Raw genomic sequence first — 26,778 nt, 5'->3', positions numbered from 1 at the left:
CGTGGCTTCTTTGTTAACTTCACAGGACACAGAATTGAAAAAACGTTCACTGTTGAGTCTCCCGTTTCGCAAGCAGTTGTTTGGTTATTCTACTTTCTCCAAGTGTCCTCTCTGAAACTCATTGATCGTCTGTTTACTGTTTCTCGCTCAAAGTCTTTCACCCCAACTAAGTGTCCTGGGAGGCGACACTGAGTTATTACCTCAGTGTCCTGGGAGGTGACACTGAGTTATTACCTCAGTGTCCTGGGAGGCGACCACTTATTACCTGCGACCTATGACACCCAAACCACATTTATCTGCAGCACATGACAGTCTTTGTTGTATTATCCAATGTCAGCAAGTCTGAATAGAAAAAGGCGGGACCTTCTTGATAATGTTTAATGCATCACATGAGGGGCCATCTCTCACGCTTCCACCTGAGAGATGAGTTTAGTATTCATGAGTTTGTAAAGGGAAACAGTGGAGTTAAAGAAAAGGAGTTAGAAAATAGTGAGGAGGAGCACTCACTGTGTGTTGGGTGGAACATTTGATACAAGGGCTAAAAAGCGTCTGAAATATTAAATATCATAATTGGACTGATATGCAGGATGAAATGCTTCTGTCGGAGAGAACACATTGTCCATCAGAGCTTATCTTGGCTATCAGGGCACGCCTTACCCAGGCCTTGAGAGATCAGATTGTTTTATTGCATAGGGATGTACAAACATGTCATCTCAGTCTGCACATTCAGTCCACATTCACTCAAGCTTAAAATCTAAATGCTGAGAGTAATCGTTAAAATGTCCAGGAGCCATAGAGGCAATTTTTCAGTTTGTGTTTCTATCATAACATTCATTCTACTGTATGATTGTTAAACAATTCTGAGCGCTTATAAATCATCTCCTTTGTTGTCCAATTGTTAACCGAAGTACGTCTGCTATAAAATTTGGCAGGTGTACCGAGGGAGTTTTTCTCTATTGACTGTACCGGGAATAATTGTTTGAATTTCAATGAGAAAAAAAGAAAAATCTACATAAATTCCAGATTCACTTTGTTGTCATTCACACTAAACACAAGTGCAGTTCAGTAGAAATAAATGAAATTGCATCCACATTACAAATGTAATTATTAATGCTGTGGTTTCCTAAGCAGGTATAAAAGCTATGTAAAGTTATAAATACCTGAATAATTAAAGTTCAGGATTAAAAAGATAAATATGGTAAAAACTGACATTGTGATTTTAATGAATGTAGTTGGAAATAAAGTATGATGTTACAAATGTGAAATGTGAAATGTGAAATGCAAACACTCAAACACAGAGATTCCGAAGTTGTAATAAATACATTTGTCTCATATGTTCACCACTGCTGTTTGTCACATCATCTAATAGATCTTGTCTTTTACACTACACCATATAATTATATTGCAACACATGTGAGTCTGTGTAAATGTTGTATAAAATAACTATTACACAATACCTGTTTTTCCTGTGTGCTGGAAATGTAAACGTTAATACGTTAACACTAAAACACATAGGAAAATAGGAGTGAAAATAAAAGTCAGTATTTTGCACTGCAGAAGTTTTTTAAGTCAAGTCAGATTTATTTATTACACATTAAAAACAAATGGAGTTGATCCAAAGGGCTTCACAATCATGGCAAAGGAAAAGAAATACAACAACACGTAAAAACAATCGAGCAATGATATAAAATAAAATTTAAATAGAAGGCGCAGAAGATACAAATGAATAAAATGAAAACAGGATCATATGAGACAGAATCCGGCTGAATTTGAATTTTAAAACTCCTAAAATCCATAACAACACAAAAACAACAGTAAATGTCATCAAACTCTTATTAGTCCAGAAATATATTTACGGTCAGTAGATTGTCGCACGTGTCGATAAGATTGTTTACCTACGCCTCTTTAGGGTCCTAAAGAGGCGTAGGTAAATGCCCTCAACATTTCCGAACAAAGTGGAGAACCCGAGCAAAAAGATCTGTTATGAGCCCCTCATCTGTAGATCAAATACATTGAGCAGCATCACAATGATCCTGAAAACGGGAATTCAACAGAATGATAAAAACATGAAGTATTATTCAGACTGAGACATGACCCTGTGAGCAGTTGATTATATGTTATCATAAAAAAAACAACTGTCAACTTTATTCTGTTTATCTCCACTGATAAGATTTGGTGCCATGTTGTCTCTATTGTGATCCACAGCAGCTCAAACTGACCCAGCAGTCAGGGTAAAGGTGTAAAGACTCCTACGAGGTTATGTAGGAGGTTATGTTCATCATCATCTACGTATATGATGATGAACTATCTATATATATATATCATCATCATCATCATCATCATGATGAATGATGACTTTAATTCTAATCAGAAAAATAGTGGAACGTTGGGGGAAAGAAAAACATCGTAAAAGGTGTTCCATTTGTTTCACTTCATAATAATATCTTCAAATTAATTATAATTTGAATAGATTTCTGTAAAGAAACAGCCACGATATTCTTCAAATTGGTACGTTTTTTAGACAGTCATGAACACATAACCTGTAATGGAAACCCTAACCCTGACAATGCTACATTTGCACCAAAGAGATTTGTCATGAAACTCACACACTAGATTTAATATAAAGAAAGTAGAAGCAATCAGTAGAGCGCATACCTCGGCCAAAGCCCAAAAGTCACATTTAAATTTGCCTGATATTGATTATTATTTTGATCTTCACCAAATTTTAAGTATCAATCCCGTAAAAGTGTCTGAATTATCTTTATAAAGATCTTTGAATCAATGAAAATGTTAAAAAAACACCCTCGAAATGTTGAAGAAAGTGAAGAAAATTGGCCTCCTGATCCAGATCTGCACTAAAATTGAATGGGTTCTCCCCTGACCCATGTCTCCTTCCACCAAGTTCTGTGGAATTTTGTCCAGTAATCGTTGTGTAAACTCAGATGAAAACATATCCTCCTTGGCGGAGGGTAATCAATACAAACATCTATGTAATGCAATACTATTGTTTTGCAGATGGTGAATTCCAGGTGCAACAGTGGGAGACCCTCCGTTACGAGCAGGGTAAGAAAAAGGATCACTGTTTGTGATTACTAGAAGTTTAAATGTTTTATACGCCATTTATTATTCCTATTTTGGATTATTCCCCAGGTTCATTCCATACAGTTATTAAACAAAACTTTGTGTGGAAACAATTACAACAAAACTATAATTGCCGTTCACAAAATGGGTTTACTGTCTTCATTATCATGCATGACGATGGAGGTGGGGCAGGCTCGGGGTTGAAAGTTCACTCTGGTGTCGGAACACTTTTTAGATAGTGATATCCTTTTTAGATAGTGATATCCATTTTCCATCAGGTAGAGTCATGTGTGCATGTTGTTACTGTCGGCACCGAGGGGGCTGCAGTCAAAGTCAATTTCCAATTTTTACAGTACTAACATGTGCTAAATGTTAACCAGTGGAGATCATATAAACAGACAGCGCATGCTTTACCTTGACACCAATGCCACTGTTGGGAAATCGGATTTCCACTTGTGAGATAAAAAAAAGAGCGTCGTCACCCTGAGCTGGCCCCAAAGTAGCCTTTGTATTTATGTTAACCGTCTTTAGTCTAATCTACAGTAGTTACAGGAAGCTGTATTATGTGTTCTGTCTGGGGAAACCTTTCACCTTAACAAATAAAAAAACAACTTTTTTCAGTAACTCGTTTATATTCAATCATGAAATAATCTAAAACTAAAACATAAAATAATCTTTAAAAAAAGCAGAAAGGACTTTCATTTGCTTCATCAGATCCAAGTAAAAATGTCTGTAAAGTAAAAATCTGGTCTGTTGATCCCATGATATCTGTGTCTGTTGATCGTGAGTGACTTTTTAGTTCTGCCAGTTGTGATCTCTTATCAGCCTGCTTGGCAGTGATGTGTAATGATACTCTCACTAACAACCTGGTTTCATATAAAACAGAACAAGAAGGGCACTTGGCGAGCGCATACCTCCGCCAAGGATGATTGGCCAATTCATCACCTCAATGCTCCAGATAAATCCAGATAACTATCCAGATCTGCACCAAATTAACCTTTTCATAGATATTAGTTCTCTACCTATGCCTTTTTTTTTACCATAAAGATCTCGGAATTATTTCTTTAGAAATTAAAAAAACTGATCTACCCCCTTTATCAAATCTTCTCCAAAAGTCAGTGGGTTCTTCATTGGCTCATACCCCACCCTTCCACCTTATTTCAAGGAAATTGGTTCAGTAGTTTTAGCGTAATGCTGCTTATATACAGCAGTGAAAACATAACCTCACTTGGAGAAGGTAACCATTAAATAATATTATACATTGAGCACTCCAAGGAGGATTTGAGGATAAATATTCATTGTTAATAACCATAGATTGGCATTATCAGTCTGTTTGTCAGTCAACCGCTTCGGTTCAGACCAAAATATCTACTGCCTGGACTGCCATTAAATTCTGTACAGATATTCATGGTCTCCAGAGGATGAATTCTGTGTCTGATAGCCTCTGTGTCCACCAACAGGTTGACTTTTTTATTAGTCTCAGCTTTAGCTTCCCTTTCAGCTTCGTTGAGAAGCTAGCATTGCTGCAGTCTCTTATCTTAGTCTTGTTTTAATTATTTAATTAATCATTCTTTCTTTTTGATGTACTGACACGAGCGCTGACAAATAGTGAATTATATGCTGAGTGCTAGAGATAGGCTGGTTTGTCTGATAAACTGCAGTATCATGGTTCAGATACAAAACCTCATCCAGGCTTCTTGGGAGATTCTCAGTGTTGCTAGTTAGAGCGCAAACACATTTCATCGACCACCTCGACAGCACAGAGTGGATGGGTTTCACCATTCTAAAATTCCCTGCTAATGATTAAAAGGATGTGTCCAGATTTTTGAGCATGGTGGAGAATTTCAAACAGTACAAGTACAAAGTGCACCTATTAATGCAAATGTATTCGTGTCATATCCTTTATTAACCAAGTACCAATCTGCCTTCAAGCTATAAGAAGGCACAACCACATAGTTCCCTGTGAGTCATTTGAGGTGTTTAAAGGTTGCTATGGAAGCTGCTCACTAAAATCACTTCTACTGTGCCTCCTGGCTGCAGGGACAACCGGTAGCTAACAGCCTCAGGATGCACCACTGTGTATGAATATATGAAGCCACTGCAACTTCACACCTCATTCTGTGTCCTCACACGTCTGATTGTCTGATAGATGGTTTTGAAATCGTAATTTCTTGAGTTTGATTTCATGTTTTCACAGTTGGTCATTTGTCTTGCTCTGTTTTCTGAATGTCACATCTCACCCTGTGAACATGACACCACTTCTTTGTTTGTTTCTCCTCTTGATATAATTCAGTGTATCTGTATCCATACATATATCAGAGTATATACACGTGTGTGTTCGCTGTGTGTGTATATGCATGTGTGTATTTACGTGTGTGGCATGTGTTTATATACTGTATATGAATGAATACATCTTTTAGAGTATGCATTGCAATTAATTATCATCATATATTCATCTTTTTAGTTAGTGTTTATAATATGTAAACTGTATATATGGCAAATGTACATTAATTGCCTCGGTCACTGATATAATCTGTCATCATTAGCATGATGAGTAAAGGTCAGTCATTTATTTGTTATATATTAAATAACATCAGGATCAGGACCTGGTTTCTTTACAACTGGTCCGCTGGTAATAATTTGTGATATAGGATAATAAGTCGAACAAACTCATTAACAATCATCACCGTTATTAGTTTCAGTCGTGGTGATGGTTTAAAGTCCTGATGGCAAATCACTACCACACCTCATAGACATCCTGCAGCTGATCTACAACAGTTCATCTTATTCAAGATGCTGTTTTCCGGCGGTGAACTAATGTATGGTCAGGGATTATGAGCCTGAGGTCAGTCACACACTGGCTGATCCGTCATAACCAGGCTCTCCACTGTAAGGCAGCATGCAGGGAGCGCTTGTCAGAGTGTGTGAGGAAACTTTTGCACACTAAGCCTCCCGGTTGTCACTGTTGAGCTGCTCCTCGCTCATTAGTGGTGTAACTCAGCAGCTATCTGCCCTCCAGTGGCAACAAACAGACACTCCACTGACTTTCCCCATGGATTCAATTACACAACAGCTTTAACTCACACAAACAAGTGAGGTTTACAGGTGCACAGACAAAGGGTGGAGTGAAGTGGTGTCTAGTTAATGGGATGCATTTTTACTCTGTTTCCTCTGAACATGAAATGATGATCTTTTGACCTCAGCTCTGCAAGCTTTGTTTTTTCATGATGACATTATTCAATTATAGCTCACTCGTGTCCTATTTAGATTGTGGCAAGATAATCACTGAATTAGCATCTCAGACCAACAGTCAGTTTACTGTAACTGAATAAATATTAAAGTATACTCCTACAAATATATAATAATAATAATAATAGTTATTATTATTATTATTATTATTATTACAGAAAAGGGTTCCAAGTTGGTCCACATTGTAGTTAATGTGGGACTAACATAAATACTGTACCTGCATTAACAAATTTTGGCCACAAGAGGTCAGTATATGTCAAGATTCTGCTTTAACTTGTTGCAAATAATATTCGTCCCTGTATTACTCTGATAAAAAAGTAAAGTGTGTGTGTGTTTTACTGTTTTGTGAACTAATAGCACACTTGTTTTGATTACATATTTCACCTCTTTATCCTAATAGTCAATTTGTTTAAAGTCTCCACCACATTCAACAGGCAAAAACTCTCTTATGAAGCTTTATACATATAAGTTTATACACTCTGCTACTGTATGATCTCATGATTCTGTCTATATGTTTGCACCTTTGCTTATTCATGTTTTACATGTAGGTTCCTCGAAATAAATGTAGGTTGTTATAGGATTAGTTTTCATATGGGAAGCCAGTGCTATAAGCCGGGCACAGATATGTGAGGGGAGGGGGAGGCAGAGATGAGGCAGAGGGGTAAATGGATACGGGGTGGGGGAGTGTGGGGGAGTGTGGGGGAGGATTTAGTGGGACTCAGACAGCAGACTGTCCCAAGCTGCGCTGATCCTTCACTCTCCGGCACAGAGCTGCAGTCAGTCCGCCTGCTGCTGCTGCCTCCTCCCGTCTATTACCACCGGCCACCTGCCTCTCCGAGAATAACACCGCGGCCCCAGAGAGCCGGGACGACTTCCACAGAGAGGAGGCGACACCAACCACCATCACCGGCTCCCTGTGCCACCGTCCTCCACCCGGTCCGCCACCTCCAGTGTCCCGCAGGAGGGAGGGAGCAGGCTGCGCACAGGGCGCACACACACTTGGCGACCCGGGGTTTGTTGTCGTTACCAGGAGGGAGAGCGGAGAGGGGAGAGGTCCAGGAGCGCGCAGCGGGTTCAGCTGCTCCGGCTCTGAGTCGCCCCAGTTGCATGGATGCACCATGGCCACGTTTGTGTGCCGGGTTCAGTTTTTAGACGACACCGATCCGTTCAACAGCACCAACTTCCCCGAGCCGACCCGACCGCCGCTGTACACCTTCAGGGAGGACATCCCCCTCATCAACCAGTTAGCAGGGGTCCACCGGCTCCTCAGAGCCCCGCACAAGGTAGGACCTGTCCCACCACTCACTTCTGTTCCCTCAAACACTCACTTCACTTTTATTCGGATATCAGGGCACTTTACATATGGTTGAGAACTTAAAATGACAAAAAAAGCACTCCCTCATTAAGTGGAAGAAATCTTTAGAACCAGACTCAGTGTGTACCTGCCTCGACCGGTCGGGTGAGAGGAGATACACGGGGAGGAGAGGGGAGAAGGAATATGTCATATATATCCATCATACCGATTTTAATATCTCATCATAAAACCACATGAAACCAATAAAATCCTACAGGAGGTTTTGTCATTCTAATGTTTTCTTTATGTCAATACATTTGTTCAATGTGAGTGTGCTTTGCGATCTTCAAGGTTGCTCTTTCCACTCCGAGCCTCCTTCAAATAAACTTCCATACCCGCCATTCTCCGGCTATTTTGGGAACTCGTGCAAGCACAAGTGACTCTGGCTCCGCACTGACACACGGCTGCAAATGTTTGCCTCAAATCCCACACTGACATCAAACATGACTTGTTTCAGACCAAAGATCCTCATTTAATCCCACGCTGGCAGTGGCACACACACTGGCCTTGCTGAGTTGCCATTGAGCAAGGATGCTAACCTTTGACCCCTGCTTTTGAATGAGAAATCATCCCACGTTTATTGCTGCATTGTTTTGCACCCTGCTTTGCATGTTACTGTGACAGGTGGTTGCAAAGGCATTACTGCAGCTATATCCTGCGTCGCCTCACTGTGCCCACAGGTGACGGTCGTACAAGCCCAGGACTTAAAAGATGCTCCTGAACAGTACATGATTAAAATTCATTGGATGAGTCAGATGCTGATGATGGATGTGGGAAAGTGACGAAGAGTAAGAGATTTTTCAGTGTTTGAAACAATCCAGAAAGAAAATATACTTTTATTTATATGGCACCTTTCAAAACAGTCATTACAAAGTGCATAGAGGAAAAAAGAAACCAAGAATGGAAAACATCAAAGACAAGAAGCGAACTAATACTATGTCATTTGAAATTAAACCGAGCAGATGATTTAACACAGAATCTAAAATAAAAAATGGCAAATGATATAATACAAAATCAAAACTCAAAGACAACGGTTTCATTTAATGAAAAACTTTGACTATGAAATATGCATTGCAGATAAACCAGGAAGGATGTACACAAAGTTTTGTCACTCTGCACCATAGACTGTTTAAAACCAGCTGTACACACACCGTCCAGCACGCAAACAGTAGAAAGTGACAGTATCTGTCTATCTTATAGGTAACAGCAAAACAACAACTAGATGTCATTTGGTAAAAGTTTGTTTTTAGGGATGATTTATTAAAGAAAAAGCAGCCTCACAGACAAGATTGAGTCAGACGCACAAACACACCCACAGAGGCCTTACAAGTAGAACAGATACTGCATGTGACCACATCTTTTATTCTTCAAGATGTTCCATTCAAGCTGGAAACTTAGACTTTTGAACACAGTTGAAAGTTAGACGGAGAGAAAAAGAGAGTTCAGCTGCTGGCACAGAGCTCTGACAGCGAACTAGTGTTCAACAGCAGAGTGGTTTTCCAGATCGAGTCAAGTCTCTCGCTGCCCCATCTTTTAAAAAGCCACAAAACAAATGAAAAATGGCCCGCGGCACAGAAAAGCTTATGATTACAACCTATACAAGGACAGATGGCACAGCTTGTGTTCCTGTTTGCAATTTTGTCCACATCAGGAGGAGCGACTGTGCGCAATGGCCACGAGGATATTGCCCTTAGATTATAGGGATGAAAGTCAACTGTTTGCAAATTTGCCCAGTGGACTGTCAAGATCTAAATGACGGTGCTTAAAAGACTTTAGTGTCATTATGTTATTGGAAAATATCAAAAGTGCTTGGACCATATGCCTTGATTATTTTGAGATAGTGATTCTCTCTTTTGTCTCAACCTTCTGCGCTCTCCTCTGAGAAAAATGCCTACTGTATTATTATGTTGCGATGGTGGAGCTCTGTGTATGGCTACACGTAAAGTATAGGTCACTTGTCCCAGAATTCCTGTGGCCGGGGCCCTGGATCCCTGCGACACTTTGTTCTCCTCACTTTTGGGTGCTGTGGTTTTCCTGACCTCTTCCTCCATGTCCTCCTCTTCCACCTCTCTTGACCATGTACACACACACACACACACACACACACACACACACACACACACACACACACACACACACACACACACACACACACACACACACACACAAGGTTAGGATGTGTTGCCAAGGTTAGGATGTGTTGCCAAGGCTAAATCAGTGCGCATGGGATGTGTCATTTTGTCCAACCTTGCTAAACAAAGCAGTTGCCTTTGGATTCCTATAGAAGAGACAATCATTTTAACCTTTCAAGCTTTTAAGAAATGAACCTACATACAAAACTCAGATATAGACAAAACAATTCACAATTCCGTTCCAACCTACTAATATTACAAACTTATGTCTGTATGTATTTGGAACTGGCAGCCTGTGGCCAGTACGTACGTCCCGGCGGATCATTTTGATAATCTGATTATTTTTATTTCGCCATTTCAAACTGACAGAGACAGAGCCAAGGGGTGCTGATCTCTGTCATGCCAATAATATTCATATAATTACTTTCTCTAAATACATGCACATTCTCCTGTGTCACTGTCCTTGAGACAAAAAGAGACTGAGAAATGTTCTGCTGTTGAAACATTTGATTTGCAATGAGAATAAGCTCTTTAAGATAATGTTAGTCATCTGTATTTATAGTATATATTCGTCCCTCTCTGTATTTTATTTCTGTTATAGTAATATGTATAAAATTTTCTCTTGACTACTAATGCATAACATGTATTCAAGATTTAGTTTGTTTGTGTTTCAGTTTATTGTAGTATTTGGGTGTGGTTTTTATATAAGCCATTACCGGTTTCCACCACACCCCACGTGCATATGCATAACATTTCATCTATGTATTTCATATTTATGTTGTGTGAACTAAATTAAACTAAACTAAACTAAGAAAAAAATCTCAACAAAGCTCAGACACCAGGTCTAAAAATGATAAATTACACATGAACGCAGAAGCATCACCATAAGTCAAACAGCTACAGTTGTGCAAGGGAAAACTCCCATTCCCCCTCCAAAAAAACAACAAAGCCTAGACTTCACAGCTTAACTTTTATTTCATTACCAAAGGCTTCCCATTAAAGCAACACTGGGAGATTTAATGGCTGTGTAGAACACGCCCTCCCCCCGCACTCTTCAAAGAGCCTGATCCTCCTCCAGCTCCGATCCCGACGCACAAAGAAGGTTCTTAAAATCTCATCGTCCACGTTACGTAAGGGCATCGTTAACTGTCGTCCCACTGTGATCGCCAGCAGGCTCAGTGTTGTTTTAACGTGGACGTAATTACTCCCCCTCACCACCGCTTTTTTGTCCTCCCTTTGCTTTGCTCTTCTGGGAGAAGTTGATTAAATGAGTGTAAAGTATACGAGCCACTCAAGTGTTTGCCTTTCCCGTCCCGGAGACTTGAGTGTGAAGGGTTTGCGGTTCCTCCTGGAGCCGCCGCGGTCCCGGCTTTACGCAGCATGATCTGTTTTGTTATGTTACTACTCCTATTACCCAATCCAAGGGTTTTGTGAAAGAGACCCCTTTTGCAGGGGGAGCTGTTTACATATTGAGTTTCAAAGTGGTCCTAGATCACCTCTTGCTGTCCAAGCAGTATTTATATGATTGAGTAATGTGCAAACATAAATTGGAGCAGCAGAAAGAGGAGATGGAGGTACTAGAGGATGTTTTGGGTGAGAATGCAGGGAGAGATAAATCCCCTGACATGCTAAAAGGATGAGGGACACGGCGACATATGGGTGGAATACTGATGAAAACGCTGAATAATGCTGACAGATTGGGCACAGCAAGTGTTTTTGTCTTATTCCTACAGTAAAAATCGGGGGAAGTGGGACAAGGCGTGATTAACACAACCCACTGTCCCCACCCGCCCTCTTCAAACCTCAATCTGAGATTTAGCAAATCTCACATGCTGTGTTGGCACGAGAAGCGTGAATAAAAATGATAACAGTGACGTTGCACCTGGATTCAATAGCAGGTGAAACTTGGCTTAGACTACAGATACGGCCCTTAGTTGCACTAGAATCCTTGTTATTTCTGTTTTATGGGTTCAAATTTTTGGCCATGCTAGCAACCAGGCAGGCAATGTTGGTCTGTCCAATACTTGTGGTCCAGAATGAAATATCTCATCAACTATTTGATGGATACGCACAATGCTTTGCACAGACAGTCATGATTGCAAGACAACGAACCGCTTTAAGTTTAGTGATCCCCTAAGTTTTACTCTTTGGGGTTTGCCTTGTGTGTGTGTGTGTGTGTGTGTGTGTGTGTGTGTGTGTGTGTGTGTGTGTGTGTGTGTGTGTGTGTGTGGGGTGTTTTTTTTTTGTGAAGCATACCTTTGCCAAGGCCCCCAATGTAACCACATTTAAATTCACAAGATCCAGATTTTTCTTTGGGTCTGCACTAAACTGCAAACACTATTTAAAGATATCAGTCCTTTAAACATGCCTTTTTTTTTTATCAACAAAGATCCATGAATTATTCTCTGTGAATTCAATGGAAATGTTGAAAAACACCCCATCTAAAATCCTGGATCCAAGTCTTGAGCCGGATCTGTAACAAAATTGTACGGGTTCTTCTCTGACCCATACTGCATCCTTCTACCAAGTTTCTTCATAATCCGTTCAGTAGTTTTTGTGTAATCCTGCTAAATATCAGAGAGACAAACAAACACAGACAAAAACATAACCTCTTTGGCGGAAGTAAAGATGGCTTAAAGAATAAACGATAGAGTCGTTCTGTAAAGTTCATCGGCAGTATCGAGCTGCTTAGATTCTCATTTGAATCACTTTGGGATATTCGGTTACACCCCCCCACCCCACCAATCCACTCCCAGCCTCTAAACACCCACCCTTGAGCTCCTGTGTGCATGCTGCCTCAGAGCAGAGCAAATATAGCAGGGTTATATTTATGCTGTGAGTTCATTCGACAGTCCGTCTGGCTGTTTCCAAGTGAAAGGGAGGGACAGACAGAAGAGCACCAGCGGGTCTTGTGATCTGTGGTCTTCGCCTGGTCAGCGAGTGTTGTCATGCAGCACAGGGTGGAGGAGTTCGGCGGGTGGTGATTTGGCAACTCACCAGAGGCCGGGCTTGGTTAAAACCCACCGGTACTATCGAAGTGCTAAATGCTAATTTATCTCAGGGCTCTGATCTCGTACAACAGCAGCTTTAACACTGGTTGTTTCGACATCATAACGTTACTTTTTTATGTGACGTCTCCCTGGGATGGCAGCTTGCACCTGCTATCAACTTGTGACTGTGCCCATAAACATCGCTGCCAGTGGTGCGCAGATATATTACTGTGCACCTGGTCTCAAACTCAGCGGGGTTTCTCATTACACAGCATAGTGGGTCAATTCTGACACTGGCCGCTCTGCAGTTTGACCTAAGATCAACTATCGCCGATGACGTGGGAGTAAGGTTGATCAGCTCTTGAGAGGTGAAAAACAGGAATATATGATGACAGTGATTGACTTAAACGTGCTTTAGCTTCGTATTATACGTGATTTCATAACATTTAAGTGTCATATTCCTCACAGCTGGTATTTAAATGCACACAATCTGTCATTCACTTTCTTTCTTCACTTTCTCCCTCTGGTTTTAGTTTCATGTTCTCCAGCCTTTATGGCAATGTCTCTAGTAGTTAAATCTCTTAACAGCTTTGTAATGGTAAAAGCAGAGCCACACTGCATATGGTCCCCCCCTCCACACTTTTTCATGGACCACTGTACGTACTCGTGTTCAAACCCCTACCCTGTAAACTGGCTTAGTTTTACGGGCTGAAATTGTTAAAAAAAAAAAAAAAGGGTGTGAAATGTTGGGAGACATAGTGTGGGAGCATTAAAAAAGTGAGCCCAGAGACCATTGTACATCACAGCCAGGGAAATGTCACATGCCACCTTGGATGTCCAAGTTCCTACTCAATGTTTTTTCCATCCCTAATGTAAATGCCAATTTTAAGTGGGGGCAACTGCAGCTATAGTGCTTCTCTCTTTGTGTTTTTCAGTTAAGTTAAATTCAACATAAGGCCCATTTCATTCATTTCAAACATTTGGATTAAAAAAAGATGTATTTCTTCCTCTCCACAGCTTGATGACTGTACGTTGCAGCTCTCTCACAATGGCACCTATCTGGATCTGGAGTCCTCTCTGGCTGAGCAAAGGGACGAGATGGAGGGATTTCAGCAGGACGACACAGGGTGAGAGTGACTCACGTTTATATTCTCTGCCGCAACCGCACACACCCCTAGAAAAACACACATACACTTCCACTCTCCTCCGTCAAAACATCTCGAATCATTTAAGTGTTGAGTCCCCTCGCCTCTCCTCTCCCTCAAACACACACACATTTCTCTGAGCTTCTCCATTCTTATAAAATGGGGAAGAATCACAAGCTGCTGGATATGGATTTCTTGGAAGCGCAAGTTCACGGAAAGTATGAAGCCCTTTGGAAAGCGAGACAGATGTGCCCTCCCTTCCACAGCAACAGCTCCCCTCTCTGAACTGTACTTTTATAATACTTGTTATTCTGGTCGTCTTTGTGACAAGAGTTTCACAGTTCACAAACCTGTCAACTCTGGATGCTCGAGGAAACAACACGACCACTTTCTTACAGTACTGCTGAGAATCATTTTCAGTCTCTCACATATCTGCCGTCTCTCTTTGGGTCAACAGGAGAAATGGAAAATTGAATCCAGCGACTACGGCTCAGGATTTCCCACAGAAACTTTTGTAGCAGAAGTGATGAGCCAGCTGGATCCTGACATATCATGTCTTGTGATCCATTTACTAGATTTAGGCCGCAACAATAGCCGTATATTATAAGCTGTGCAAAGTAGTACCTTAGTGTTGACAGGTGTATGATAATTATCAAATTTATGGGATAATTATAATTAAGCAAAAAACTAAAAATGATCCAGCTTGATTAGTGATCGTAGCTGATTTCTAGGTTGATTGTTGATGTATGTTAACTGTCCTGTTTAGAGACAGTTAATAAAGATGGACCACCTGACTGCTTCACAAAAGTGAAACCAAAGTGTCTTGATCACCACCTGGTGGCTGGCTGCAGTATAGGTCACGTCTCCCATGTTATTAGATGTGTCATGGATCAAACTAAAAAGTCAAAGTTCACATTAGATTCATTTTAGGTAGTTTTTATCACACTATTGTGTGTAAGTTTGTTTTAGTTAGTTATTCGATGTTAAAAAGCTGGTTATAAGGTCATGATTGACAACTAAGTCTGATTTCTGATTGGTCAAGCACATAGCTACATCCCCCATCACTACTTTGTTGGCTGTGGCTCCTAATGTACAAGATGGCAGCGTTCTTATCTGGGATATTTTGGCTTCATTTCTGGATAGTGAGGAAATAGTGTCATCCATCTTTATGTACAGTTTATGATATATGTCAGTGAATAACGTCGAACTGACTCTGGATATGCAATAACCGGCAAACACAATCAGTCAAGTCAGTTAGATGTTCTGGTTATTTTTCATTTTTTAGACGGGGGTATTTATTATTAATCGAATCAGTCTTTACATCAGCATACAGTAGGACTGAGGAGCTATTGTAAATAAATAATCAAACAATGTGGCATTAAAGGGATAGCTCACAGAAGAACTTAAATTCACTCATTATCTACTCACCACTATGCCAATGGAGAGGTGGGTGAAGTGTTTAAATCCACAAAACACTTTTGGAGTTTCAGGGGTAAACAGCGTTGCAGTCAAATCCCAAACAATTGAAGTAACTGGGGACTCCGTCTTTAAACGTACAAAAATAAAAATGCCTCCATACAGCTCCTGTGGTGTCGCTAGTTATGGTAGCATTGCTGCATAGCTGCAGTTGCTGCGGAGTACCGCTGATGTTGTCACGTGCCCCTTGGGCGAGAGCATAGAGGCGCGAGCTTGTGCGGTGCAGTCAAATTTGAATGTCGGGGCTTACAGAAAATTGGATGACACCACACGAGCAGTATGGAGGCATTTTCTGTTTTTTCCTGTTTTTTTTCACGTTTGAATAATGAAAATCTACTCACCACTGAGATTCCAAAAGTGTTTTGTGTCCTCAAACATTGGAATAGTGGTGAGTAGATTATAAGTGAATTGAAATTTTTCAGTAAGCTATCCCTTTAATTTCTTTCCAAAGGTACGTCACCTTCACATTTTTTTTCTGTGGTGCTATGGCTAGCCACCCCATTTCTAGCTAGCTAGCAAAGTTAGCCGGTTAGCTTGTTTTTTTTATCTTTTCATATGTATTGTTTACTAGCCAGTTAGCTAGCTAAGTTGGCAAATCATACATAGCAAATAGACCAAATACATGTTTACTAATGTTAACAAGTTAACAAAATGGGTACAAGTTTTCCAGATAACTTCTCGTTGTTTAACACTAAGCCATGTGTTGCTTAGCTGACCCGGTGAGAATTTGAGCTAATTAGCTTCATAATAAATAACTGAAAAACATAGTGTGACATTATTAACATTATAGTTTATAGTGTGAGGAGCTAGATTAATTGCACTAGACTGTCCTGTTGAGTTTAACTAGGTCACAACTACTCAGCTCTCAGGTATTGCCTCCAACACAATGCAGTATTGTGTTACCTGAAATCACTTTGTGTACACACAGCATTGTCATGTAGAGCTCCGAGAACAGAGAGTGCAGCTGTTAAGTGGCTGCATATGTCTGTGATAGTGTGTGTGGTATGTTGATGTGTTTGGAGACTGGGGGCCAGTAGAATGATAAGTGATGGCGGACCCACAGAGCTGCTTGTTCTCTGTGTCTGATTGCGCTTGTTTCCATGTGTACGTTTATTTGTGTGTCCGTGTGTGTGTGTGTCTTTGTTGTGCCTGGTGAGACTTTTGACAGATGATGGACAGGTGAATAAAGGTGTGTGTGTGTGTTTCGGGGCGGCTGAGACCTTGTGGAACTGGTTGAGTCGGACGTGCCTGTCTGTCATCGTATCAAACGGAAGCTCTTAGCGAGGTCACACTGTACTGGCAGCAGGAAGTGATTCATACGTTGGGTTGGGTTTGACCCCTTTGCCAGAGCAAAGCGAGGCTAAGGATCCTTCTTACTAAGCCTGTTCTGTCCTCCCTCTCATATTATTTATATTGTGTCTTAAATGAATGAAATTATCACACCTAATACCTCAGCCTCACACCCACACCACAGGCTGTTTTTGACAGCTTCTGCTGTAATTATAGCAAGAAGGTTACTAGTTCGAATCCCGGTTCTTTTTATGTTTTCCTGCGTCTGCTTGATTTTTTTTCCGGCTTCCTGCCACAGTCCAAAGACATTGGATGAGGTGTAGACTCTAATTTGATAAGTGAATCTGTGAATGCTTTTTTATTTCTGTATGCTGTTGGCCCTGTGATTCGCTGGTGACCTATCCAGGGTGCACCCCCTGTAACCCAATGTCAGCAGGGATTGGCTCCAGCTACCCTGTAACCTTCAAAGGTTAAGCAGTATAGATAACGGATGGATGCATTTTCTATTTTTTTACTGACAACCAGGAACTAGAAAACTGAATCTAGCCTTTCACTATAAAGAGAGCAGAGTCTGATAAACAGCACATTGGTATGTACATAATTTCAGTCCGAATTTACGTTCCCACGCATCAAATATGTGTTGAGATTCCAGCTGTGGCTGGACACTGCTCGCCACAGCCGACAGCAAACAAAGTCCTCTGGTGACAGGACAGCTCAGTCTGCCTCCACTGTAGGAGAGTGAGGATGGTATAAAAACTGCTGTAGATTATGCTTCCTTTTTTTATCCCTGCAGATATAGACAAAAATGTACAATCACGTTATATACACCCACACTCTGTGTTTACAGGTCTAGATTTTCTCCTATTGTCCACTTTTACTCTTTCTGCATTTCTGCTTTAACTGTCCTCCTCACACAATAAATGATCAGACTGGTAAGGAAAACAATTTTTTTCTATCATCAAATTTCATGTATCTAAACAGATCTTGTTAACATGTTGCTCTATTCCCGAGCAACGCTGATAACAGAGCACAACAGGATTACATGAGGCCAGCTGTTCTCTTGTTTGGGTGTGTGTTATCCTTACTACATGTTATGCATAACGAGTATCTTCCAACCGTGTGTATTTTGGGCTGGATGCTATCAGCATGGTAGTGATGGAAGCTCCTATAGATCGGATGATAAGGGCTGAGGTTAGAAGAGAGAGTTTGACTCAAAATACCATCATACTCTCCTCTCATGTTTATGTGCACTCGTTTTGTTTTTACACTGGAATTACGCTGTGTATGAATGTGTGCTCATTGGCATGATGGATTGCAGAGGTGTATAAATGTGTGTATAGTGTGTTGTGTCTGCTCGGGCAGTTCTGCTGTCTATATCCTCAAGGCTCAGATGTGTATCAGTATAGGGGTGCCAATCTAATGCAGGCCACCATTTGTTTTCACCATTCCCGTCATGCCAGCAGGTTTGTGCCATTAAAAGGTCCATCATAACAAACCCTTGTGTCATATTGTGTTTGGAAATCATATTTTTCTTCACACAAGTAACAAAATCAGTTTGCTAAAGCCACGGAAATTACACTTGATTCCTGAAATGAAACAATCGCTTTGGCCTTAGGTGAAATTGTTTAATTCATTCAGCTACTTTCATGAAAATATTTTAGAATAACTTATTAATCTCTTTTGTCGTTCCTCTCTTTCTCTCTCCATCTCTCTGTCTCTTAGGGCCAGAGGGAAGAAGCACAGTGTTATTCTACGGACCCAGCTGACAGTCCGTGTGCACTCCTGCATCGGTGAGTGCATGTGTGACATGTTTATATGTGCTTAAAAAAATGTTTTTCCCTGGGCACACACACACACACACACACATGCACAGTTTGACAAATCAGAAAGCACCAGTACACACTGTACTGAATGTTCAAATGGCTGTCCAGGGGTTTACACATGGTACATACTGGGGTCAGACCTTCAACACAGATCCATCAAATATTTGTAATCATGATACTACAGCATGTTTTTATCTCTGTCATATAGCCTTACACAATTAACATGCTTTAAGATGAGAAAACAGACAACAAAATCTCCCATGTATTCCAAGTGGAGTATTATGGCCATGTTGTTGTTGTGAAACTTATTCTGAAGTATAACTTTAAAAATTGTTCTATATTCCTCATTTTAACACAGACGACAGGCTGATCATCTGATATTCCCCTCTAAAATGACACGTGGTCTAAAATTCAACTTTATTTTTGTAAATATTTGACTTTTTTTATATAAAGTCTCAGATTTTTTTTGCTTTAGGTGGTCCTAATACTCCATAGACTTAAGTAGATTAATGACCCCCAAACCAAAGATAACCTTTAAATCTGTAGAATTTTCACATTGGTATATATTCATTAGAGTTGAAAGAGTTGAAAGGGTGGAAAATGTAGCTCACTCACTCGGTCCCCTGGTCCAGCTTGAAATAGCTCTGCAACTAACATTGATTGTTGTGAATTTGGTACAAAAATTCATGTCCCCCTCTGGACCAATTGTAATAACATCATGGTACTTTAAATACTCATGTGGCACTGCCATCACATCAAAGTTTCTCTCTGGTTTACGACCAAAAACCAAGATAAACTAAGATGGTGAACACACAGTCTGTTTCTTAGTCTTACTTTCCTTTGAGTCAGTGCTCCTCACTCCTTTCCTCCGTGACTATAGTCTGCATGGTTCACATTCTCCATGCCAGTGATAGCAGTGCTAATTCTGGATCCTAGAATTAGTGACTCTCATTCGTTGAGAACGTGAGGAGGTGAAAGGTCACACTGAGTGGGGCTGAGGGTGTTAAGGAGAGAAAACATGTGAATATATAAATACATATATGTATATTGTGTGTGATAATAATAGAAAGTCTACATGCATGCCACTAATGGGCCTGCCAATGTAATTGTATATATTACTATATTTGCTTGTCTCTACTATTTTAAAAACCAGCTTCCTATGAGAGCATATATTTAAGGCTGCATCATTACAACATGAGAGGCATTTCCTATCAAATGGCACGAGTGACATTTTGCCCTGGGCCAAACATAATGATTTTGCTCACTGTATTGACCGCACTCCAGATTTCAGTCGGCATGGCACAGATTCAGGGCAGCAATCTGATCGGGAGCGAAGCTGATATTCTGGAGCGGCAGGTTGTAATTCAGCTGCATTAAACAAACGTATAATAATCACACAGCTTGAGTTAGTCCAAGAGATCCATTTCCTTCAGAGATCCCACCCCCCTCTCAGTTGCTGCTGCAGTGAGTCGGTTCAGCTGTCCACTCATCGAGCCCTTTATCGCTCTGTAATCCTGCGGAGACTTGACCTTCAAATCGCCCGAGTAATGGGCAGCGTACTATCCACTAAATGAAAAGTCTGTCACAATCAAGGATAAAGATTATTTGTATAATCAAGGATCTACGATTTACAAGATGGTCGGTGGAGGATCACATGTTTGAACTAAGCATACACGTAGATCGCTGATGATGCCGCATGATGCTTAATGTTTACTATCTATGATTAAAGCAAAAGAAAGGATCAATTCCTGACAGATTCTCCTAATCTACGGGCTTGATCAGCAAATATCAGGATTTGATTGTATTAGGGTCAAATATTAGGAAGATTTTAAGGTTTCCGTCCTTCTTCAGTCATCTATTGATCTTATTTCAAGGCCACTAATAGAAACACTGCTTTGTTTGGCATTTCTTGGCACGACTGCTAATGCCAGACCCACACTGGAGGATAACTTGGCAGATTTTTGGTTGTATACGCCCCTCACGACAACTGCCAGGTTGTTCCATATTTGAGGTCAGTCTGGTTATCTGCCCAAATGATCCTGTAGCGTGAGGCATTTACAGAGATAATCTTAATGTTACTGATTGGATCTGAGTGTCCCGGATTTCCAGCCGTAAATCTTAAACATGTTTGGTATTCACTGCTTGAAATCCAGTAGAGTGAAATCAACAGAAATGGAACATTGAGTTGAAACCCTAACGAGAGTGAGCTGAGTGTAAGGCATCACAGAGACACTGATCAGTAATGATATAAAATGTATCTCCATGACATTGGAAGGTCAGAGAAAGTAAATGACTACATTTCTAATGATCACAATAGAATTAGCTTGTAGCAGCAGCTACCTGTTTGAGACTAACAATAAAACTTTATTCCCAAGTCACCTCCAGCTGATGTTGCAGAATGTATCAGCCAATTTTGCCCTATATGACGTGATCCACAGTGTTTCTCTTGTATTTAGTTTTTTGGTGCAAAACATCGTATACACACCCAACGTGCAACCAGCTGTCCATCACCTCCATTCGTTTTGCCCTGGAGTCGTGTTTGATCATGAACGATTCTGTGAGATCCCAAGTCCATCTCGAAATTGTCACTTTGGAAATGTCAATAGTATAAATGCCAAGACTGTGGTCCTGTGTCTTGACTTAATCGTCTCACTTTGATGATCCAGCACTTACTACATAACTCCCACTGTAAGACTGGGGTATTAATGTTGTCCTCAGTCTCCTCTCAGTTTTAGGTTGAGTAAGGTTTGGCCTGAGCCTCATCATTTTAATTTGTTCTTTTGTCTTTCAAAATCTGCTTGTGTGCCCTCTCTCACTCCCATATTAACACACCCTCTCTCAGTCTATCCCGTGTTCAGCAGTCTTGTCAGATCAGAACCGTTTGTTTTAGGGTTAATATTAGCGTTGGAGCCATAGACTGTATATAGGGTTGCAGTGCACTCGCTGTGGACCGTGGCTGAAGGGTGCAGAGAGGTGGTAGGGGTAAAGTGGAGGTGATATCTTTAGAATGTGTTGACAGCACAGAAACATGGGGGAAAGGAAGCGCAGCGCTGAACCTCCAGTAGCTAAATGTGTTACAGGAAGTAAGGGGTGCCAAAAGGGTTGATTGAGGAGACAAGAGAACTGGAAGGAATAATGTTGATAGGTGGTACAGAAATGATTTGAATGTTTTCTTGTGGCACTATTTTTATAAGCTATAATCAGCCAGATTTTTATTCAACAAGACTAGCAGTTCCCCTTACACCCCATAATATGCGTAAAGTGTCAATGTTATTACTTTGTTAGGGAGGTGGATTTAATCATTGTTATTATCTGGCTGCATCAAACTTAGTGATGTAAAAAGAGCAATCATCTGCTTAATGTGTTAGACAATTATTTTATGACATGGCTTAGTGTCATAAAAGTGTCCAAAATGTAAAGGGCTCATCCTCTTGGGAGCATGAATGTGGATCTTGGCTGTTGGCAGTATGGTAAATGGCTCCAGAGGAAAGGTCTAAGGGTCACCTACAACAGATTCTAGCAACATATTAGATATAGACCTATTAATTATATTCTATAATCTACTGACAGATATAAGATACCCTTATTTTATTTTCGTGGCAAATGTATTTACTCATCTGGACATTTTACAGTCAGAAACTATACATGTCAGTTCTATGTGTCAGGCAAACTATGCTAGAGACAGTGTTTTGCATGAACCTATTTACACATCCATTGGATACAGAGCTAAACATTAACTTGTAATCATGTCTCTGGCCTCCATGCTATCAGTTCAGCTTTAATCCTCTTTTTAGGGCTTGGACTCTATAAATTCCTGAAGAAAATCCCAGAAACAAAAGGCAAATTTAGCTGAGAAATGCTTCACTCTGTTCATTAGGTAGCCACTAGAGTTAGAGTTGTTTTGTTGACAGTTGCCTTTTGTGGTTCAACTCCATGATCACTACTGTGCAGACTCTTCCTCCAAGTTATGTCATCAGCGTGAGATGGAAGCACCCATATCAGGGCTATTTTGGCTTCAATTTCGCACAGTAGAAAGAAGTGGACATGCATCGTCCATTTTTATACACAGTCTATGTTTTATAAGAACAAATCTTTGAGCATACAAGTGACGTCAGCTCTAGCTATGTTATACCTAGTGTTTGTTTTTATGATCTTCATTACCTGGTGTATCTGCTCTACATTTGACATAAAAACAAAATACAAAATATGTCTAATGAATAAATTCAAATGTAGAAATGATAAAAGCTCATATAAAACTTACAGGCTGAGTACAAACTTCAACTCCTTTCAATTGCAAACGGCTTAATATACAAGTAACTGTGACAGAAAGTTTCCAGAATCCAGAAAGTGTTTTTTCTTCCCATGTGTCTCATTTCCCAGCCTCTCCTCAAGTGAAAGGGTATGCGGTAATTAAATACAGTTTAAGTTATCAAATATGGAGAGGCTATGCTATTTGACAGGTAAAGCTCCCTGTAATGAGTGGTACAGCAGGTGAAACAAAAGAACTGGAGTGCAGAACAAAAGACCTTGCATGTGTTTTGGAGCACGTTCAATCCCTTGGCAGTGAGCTGTGGATTTTAGCTTTTTTTTCCACTCAAAACGAAAGAAACCCAAAAAAAACTGGCCTCTGCGCTGCTGGATTTCTGCTCCCCAATTATCCATCTCTAACCACCCCCTGCAGTATAGTGAAGGAGAGGCGGGAGCTGGAGGGTGAGGTGAAGTAAAGGTTGACTCTCTTTGATTTTGTCTTGTCGTGTTTTTACATAACAAATTAGCATCATGTTGAAAATGTTTCATCTGTCTTCGCTCGTCTGTCCGTCCAACCTCATCCCTCCCTTTCAGCACAGGATTCACAACTCACAAAATACGTCTGTCCTCACACCACGTTTACAAAAGAAGAGTTTATGCTAACTGTATTTATACATTGTAATGATATATTTTGAGGATTTGATGGTATCAGTGAGGGTTGAATCTCTGTAAATATAAGCTTAAACTGACATGGTGGTCTTGAGTGACAAAGCAGCAGTCAGCGCTCGATGTTGCTTTACCAGTGGGGGTGCACAGTACTCTGGGCCTGAGATGCTTCAGAATGAGATGACCACAGCTGGTTTGAACAGCGATTTACTGTGGTGCTGTTCCCCCCCGCTGTGGGAGATAAGGCCTGGTAATGGCATGGTGTGACAGGGAGATAATGCTCAGTGGGTAATGGGTAAGCTGTGAGGGGCCAGTGGTGTACAGTTGAACATCTGTGGCTGTGCAGTCATAAAACTCCAGACCCATTATATGGTTTTGCTAAAACGCTGCCCTTTAGCATCTGTGCTACCCTTTCCCAACATGCTACTAACTACTTTTCAATCTGGCATCATTTCCATTGCTACTTCATCCTCTTTTTTTTACTTTGCCCTACATTGTCCATTTGTCCCCATTTCAGTTTTTCAACATCTCCCGACTGGTTGCACGCAAACACTCTGCACTTCTGTTGTTTAACCCCCTGCATTTCATTCTTTTCCTGGCCTGCATGCTTTGCTCTCTAAATCTATATTTACTCCGCTCAGCATCACTTACGGTTCCTAACACTTTGTTCTCGTCGACACCTGTGGCTTCAGCTCAAGGAGCTGTCGCTTTATGATTTGTGTGTTTGTATGTGTGTGAGTCAACAAGGACATTTTTCTGTGCTTATAAATAGCGATTCCCGATACCAATTCCGATACCTAGACTTTGCGCATCGGCTTATACCGAGTACTGATCCGATACCATACCATTTAAGAAAATAATAACTCATACAATGTAGTATAACAGCTGTATGCTACTGACCCTGTATGGAAGTGATGATTGCTATCATTGTTGTATGGCTCAGGTTAAATCCTATGAGAAACAAATACATACAGAGAATGAATAACTTGGAACGTAAATTTTCTTGTGTGACATTCATAACTGAAAAAGAACACAAATACATAAATCGATGAATACACAACAATGAGCACGACACAAGTTTTTTGGTCATCTGTCTTGCTTCTGGGTTGTCTTCGTTGGATTTGTCACGTAATTTTTAATGCGGTTTCCGAAGTTTGGTGCTGTAGTTTGTCCTTTTTTGCCGTTGGCCATCATATGAACTCATTGCACTCGTTCACATGATAGTTCTTTAAATGCTTTATGAGATTTCTACTGATGTAATTGGGAACAACAGTGCCACCATTTGAAACTGAAATCTTGCATATGGTTCATGTCGCTGTTTGCGTGAAATATCACCAAATTGCTGAAATCTTAGTTAGCTCTGGCTAACGCTACATTACCAGAAATCGCTTCTTCTTAGCCAATCTAAAAACAGTCCTTGCCAGTTGCAGTACAGCCCAACTGCTTTGGAGCAGCAAAGAAGAAGTGATTTCCCTGAAAAGAAAATTGCAGTTTTTAGACGTGGTAGTGGATCAGTACATAGATTTGCAATACCTCGCCAATACCCAACCTCGCATTTTCGCCAGTAATGGAGGCATTTCCGATGTTGGTATCTCTAATTGTTTGCATATGCCTTGACAAGTTTTCGACCTGTCACTCAGTCATTTTTAGCTGTGCTATGTGCACATGTGTTTATGTTTGTGTTTGTACTCCTGATCTGAGCATTACCTAAAGTCCAAAAAGAAGGCAACCTTCTCGGTTCTCATCTGTATTTCACAGAGAGAAAGTGTTTTCCCTCTACCCACACCAGTAGCTGAGACCCTGAGGAGCCACCGAGAGCATTGCGCCCACATGAGTCATGCCTAACTTAATGCTGTGGGAGATGGAGAGATCATCTGATGAGACATTAGGGATGGAGGTGTAGAGCAGCAGATGTGGTGGAATAACATGCCTGTAACATGCATCTATGTTGAAGCTGTTCTCCATTCCCACTGCTGTAGTGTTTCTCCAACCTGTGTTTTAACTGTAAATAACTTGCTGTCTTGCAGCTGTAGATCATGTTGGGTGAAAGGGTCACTGGGCTAAAAAAAAGTTAATCTGGTTTCTGTTGCAGTTTGCTATAAGCAGAGAACAATAACAAGTATGCACACTGGACATCAGGCTCAGCTGTCCGGCTCCACATTTCCATATTATGTGATTATTTCTGTCTTTTATAATCCTGTTGCATGATGTGTGTCTCCATTGTTGCTGTTATCAGTTGCTGTGTTGTGGCGGCTCCTGTGTATATGTCACAGTGTTGTGCTTACTGTGGATGTGGCAGGGTTTTCCCTGGGCTCTATTATGCTGACAAACATCAGCAGACCAACTGTTGTGCTGTGGCACCACTCACTGCGGTCTGGGCTTTTTTTTTTCTTTCCCAAGTCTCAGAGTGCTTGCTGGAAGAAAGTAAGAAATATACAGTATCCCTACGTGTGTGTCTGTGTGTGTCTGTGTGTGTGTGTTTGCCTGTGCACACGTGTGAGTCTGGGCTTGTTCATACATGCACCCGAATGTGTCTGCACAAAACCTCTGGCTGGTCTGTTTTAATCATTTTGAGGCGATTACATAATGCAATAAAACATTACAAGTACCACAAGCTAAACATCCAGCGCGCTCACTGGAGAATCTGCAGGCTTGGCGTCTTACTCGGCCATGGGCTTTTGGAGATGATGGGTTTAGGGAATGTGGGAATGTGTGGAGAGAGATGGGGAGAGGGCCGGTTTCCAGGGAAATGGTAAATCACTTAGGGAAGGAAGCACAAGGGGAAAACAAAGCGGGGAGGAAATGCACCTGCCAGACAGAGCAGCAGCAGCAGTTGGCAAGTAGATCCTCGAGTTATGTCATAGCTCTGTGGTCTGCTGACTTCCAGGTGAGGACAGAAAATAGAGAAAGTTATGCCAAAGTGTTACAGTTACAGCTGCTGCTTTCTTTTAACAACAACAACACACACTGTGGTTCTTTTACACTATAATGTGCATTCCCAAAATATATTGATTTGAAAGTTTCAACTAGAAATTAATTTGGCTGCACTTTGACTGATGCATGTGAAAATACTGTATGCATTCAGTAGTGTTATACAGTATTTCACATTAGCTTTTTGACACTAAAGTTGCTTAGTATAAGACTTATATCTGTCACACAGACAGACAGACAGACACACACACAAACACACACACACACTTACACGTTTGTCCTTCTATCTTAGTGAGGAGATATTTAATTCACTAGCCCCTTACCCTAACCTTAACCATCCAAACTAAATGCCTAACCCTAACCTAAGACCAAATAAAAAGTAAAGACCGTTCA

At 40.8% G+C, this 26,778-nt stretch overlaps 1 protein-coding gene across 4 annotated transcripts in view; it reads left to right on the top strand.

Moving 5' to 3' along the window:
• The first annotated feature begins 7,044 nt into the window (after positions 1-7,044).
• Positions 7,045-26,778, top strand: part of fhod3a (formin homology 2 domain containing 3a) — a 57,123-nt gene continuing 37,389 nt past the window's right edge. For 2 of the 4 annotated variants that reach the window (XM_035182996.2, XM_035182995.1), the window contains exons 1-3: positions 7,045-7,613; positions 13,824-13,933; positions 18,440-18,507. In XM_035182996.2, coding sequence (XP_035038887.1) covers positions 7,449-7,613; positions 13,824-13,933; positions 18,440-18,507 — 343 coding nt within the window. In that variant the 5' untranslated portion in view covers positions 7,045-7,448. The remainder of the gene's footprint in view (positions 7,614-13,823; positions 13,934-18,439; positions 18,508-26,778) is intronic. The other 2 variants (XM_035182997.1, XM_035182998.2) reach the window with 2 other exon arrangements.

This window comes from Hippoglossus stenolepis, chromosome 17 (genome assembly GCF_022539355.2).
Source record: "Hippoglossus stenolepis isolate QCI-W04-F060 chromosome 17, HSTE1.2, whole genome shotgun sequence".
In the NCBI taxonomy this organism is placed as follows: Eukaryota; Metazoa; Chordata; class Actinopteri; order Pleuronectiformes; family Pleuronectidae; genus Hippoglossus; species Hippoglossus stenolepis.
The sequence above is the reverse complement of the archived record's forward strand: the minus strand, read 5'-3'. Positions and strand labels throughout refer to the sequence as shown.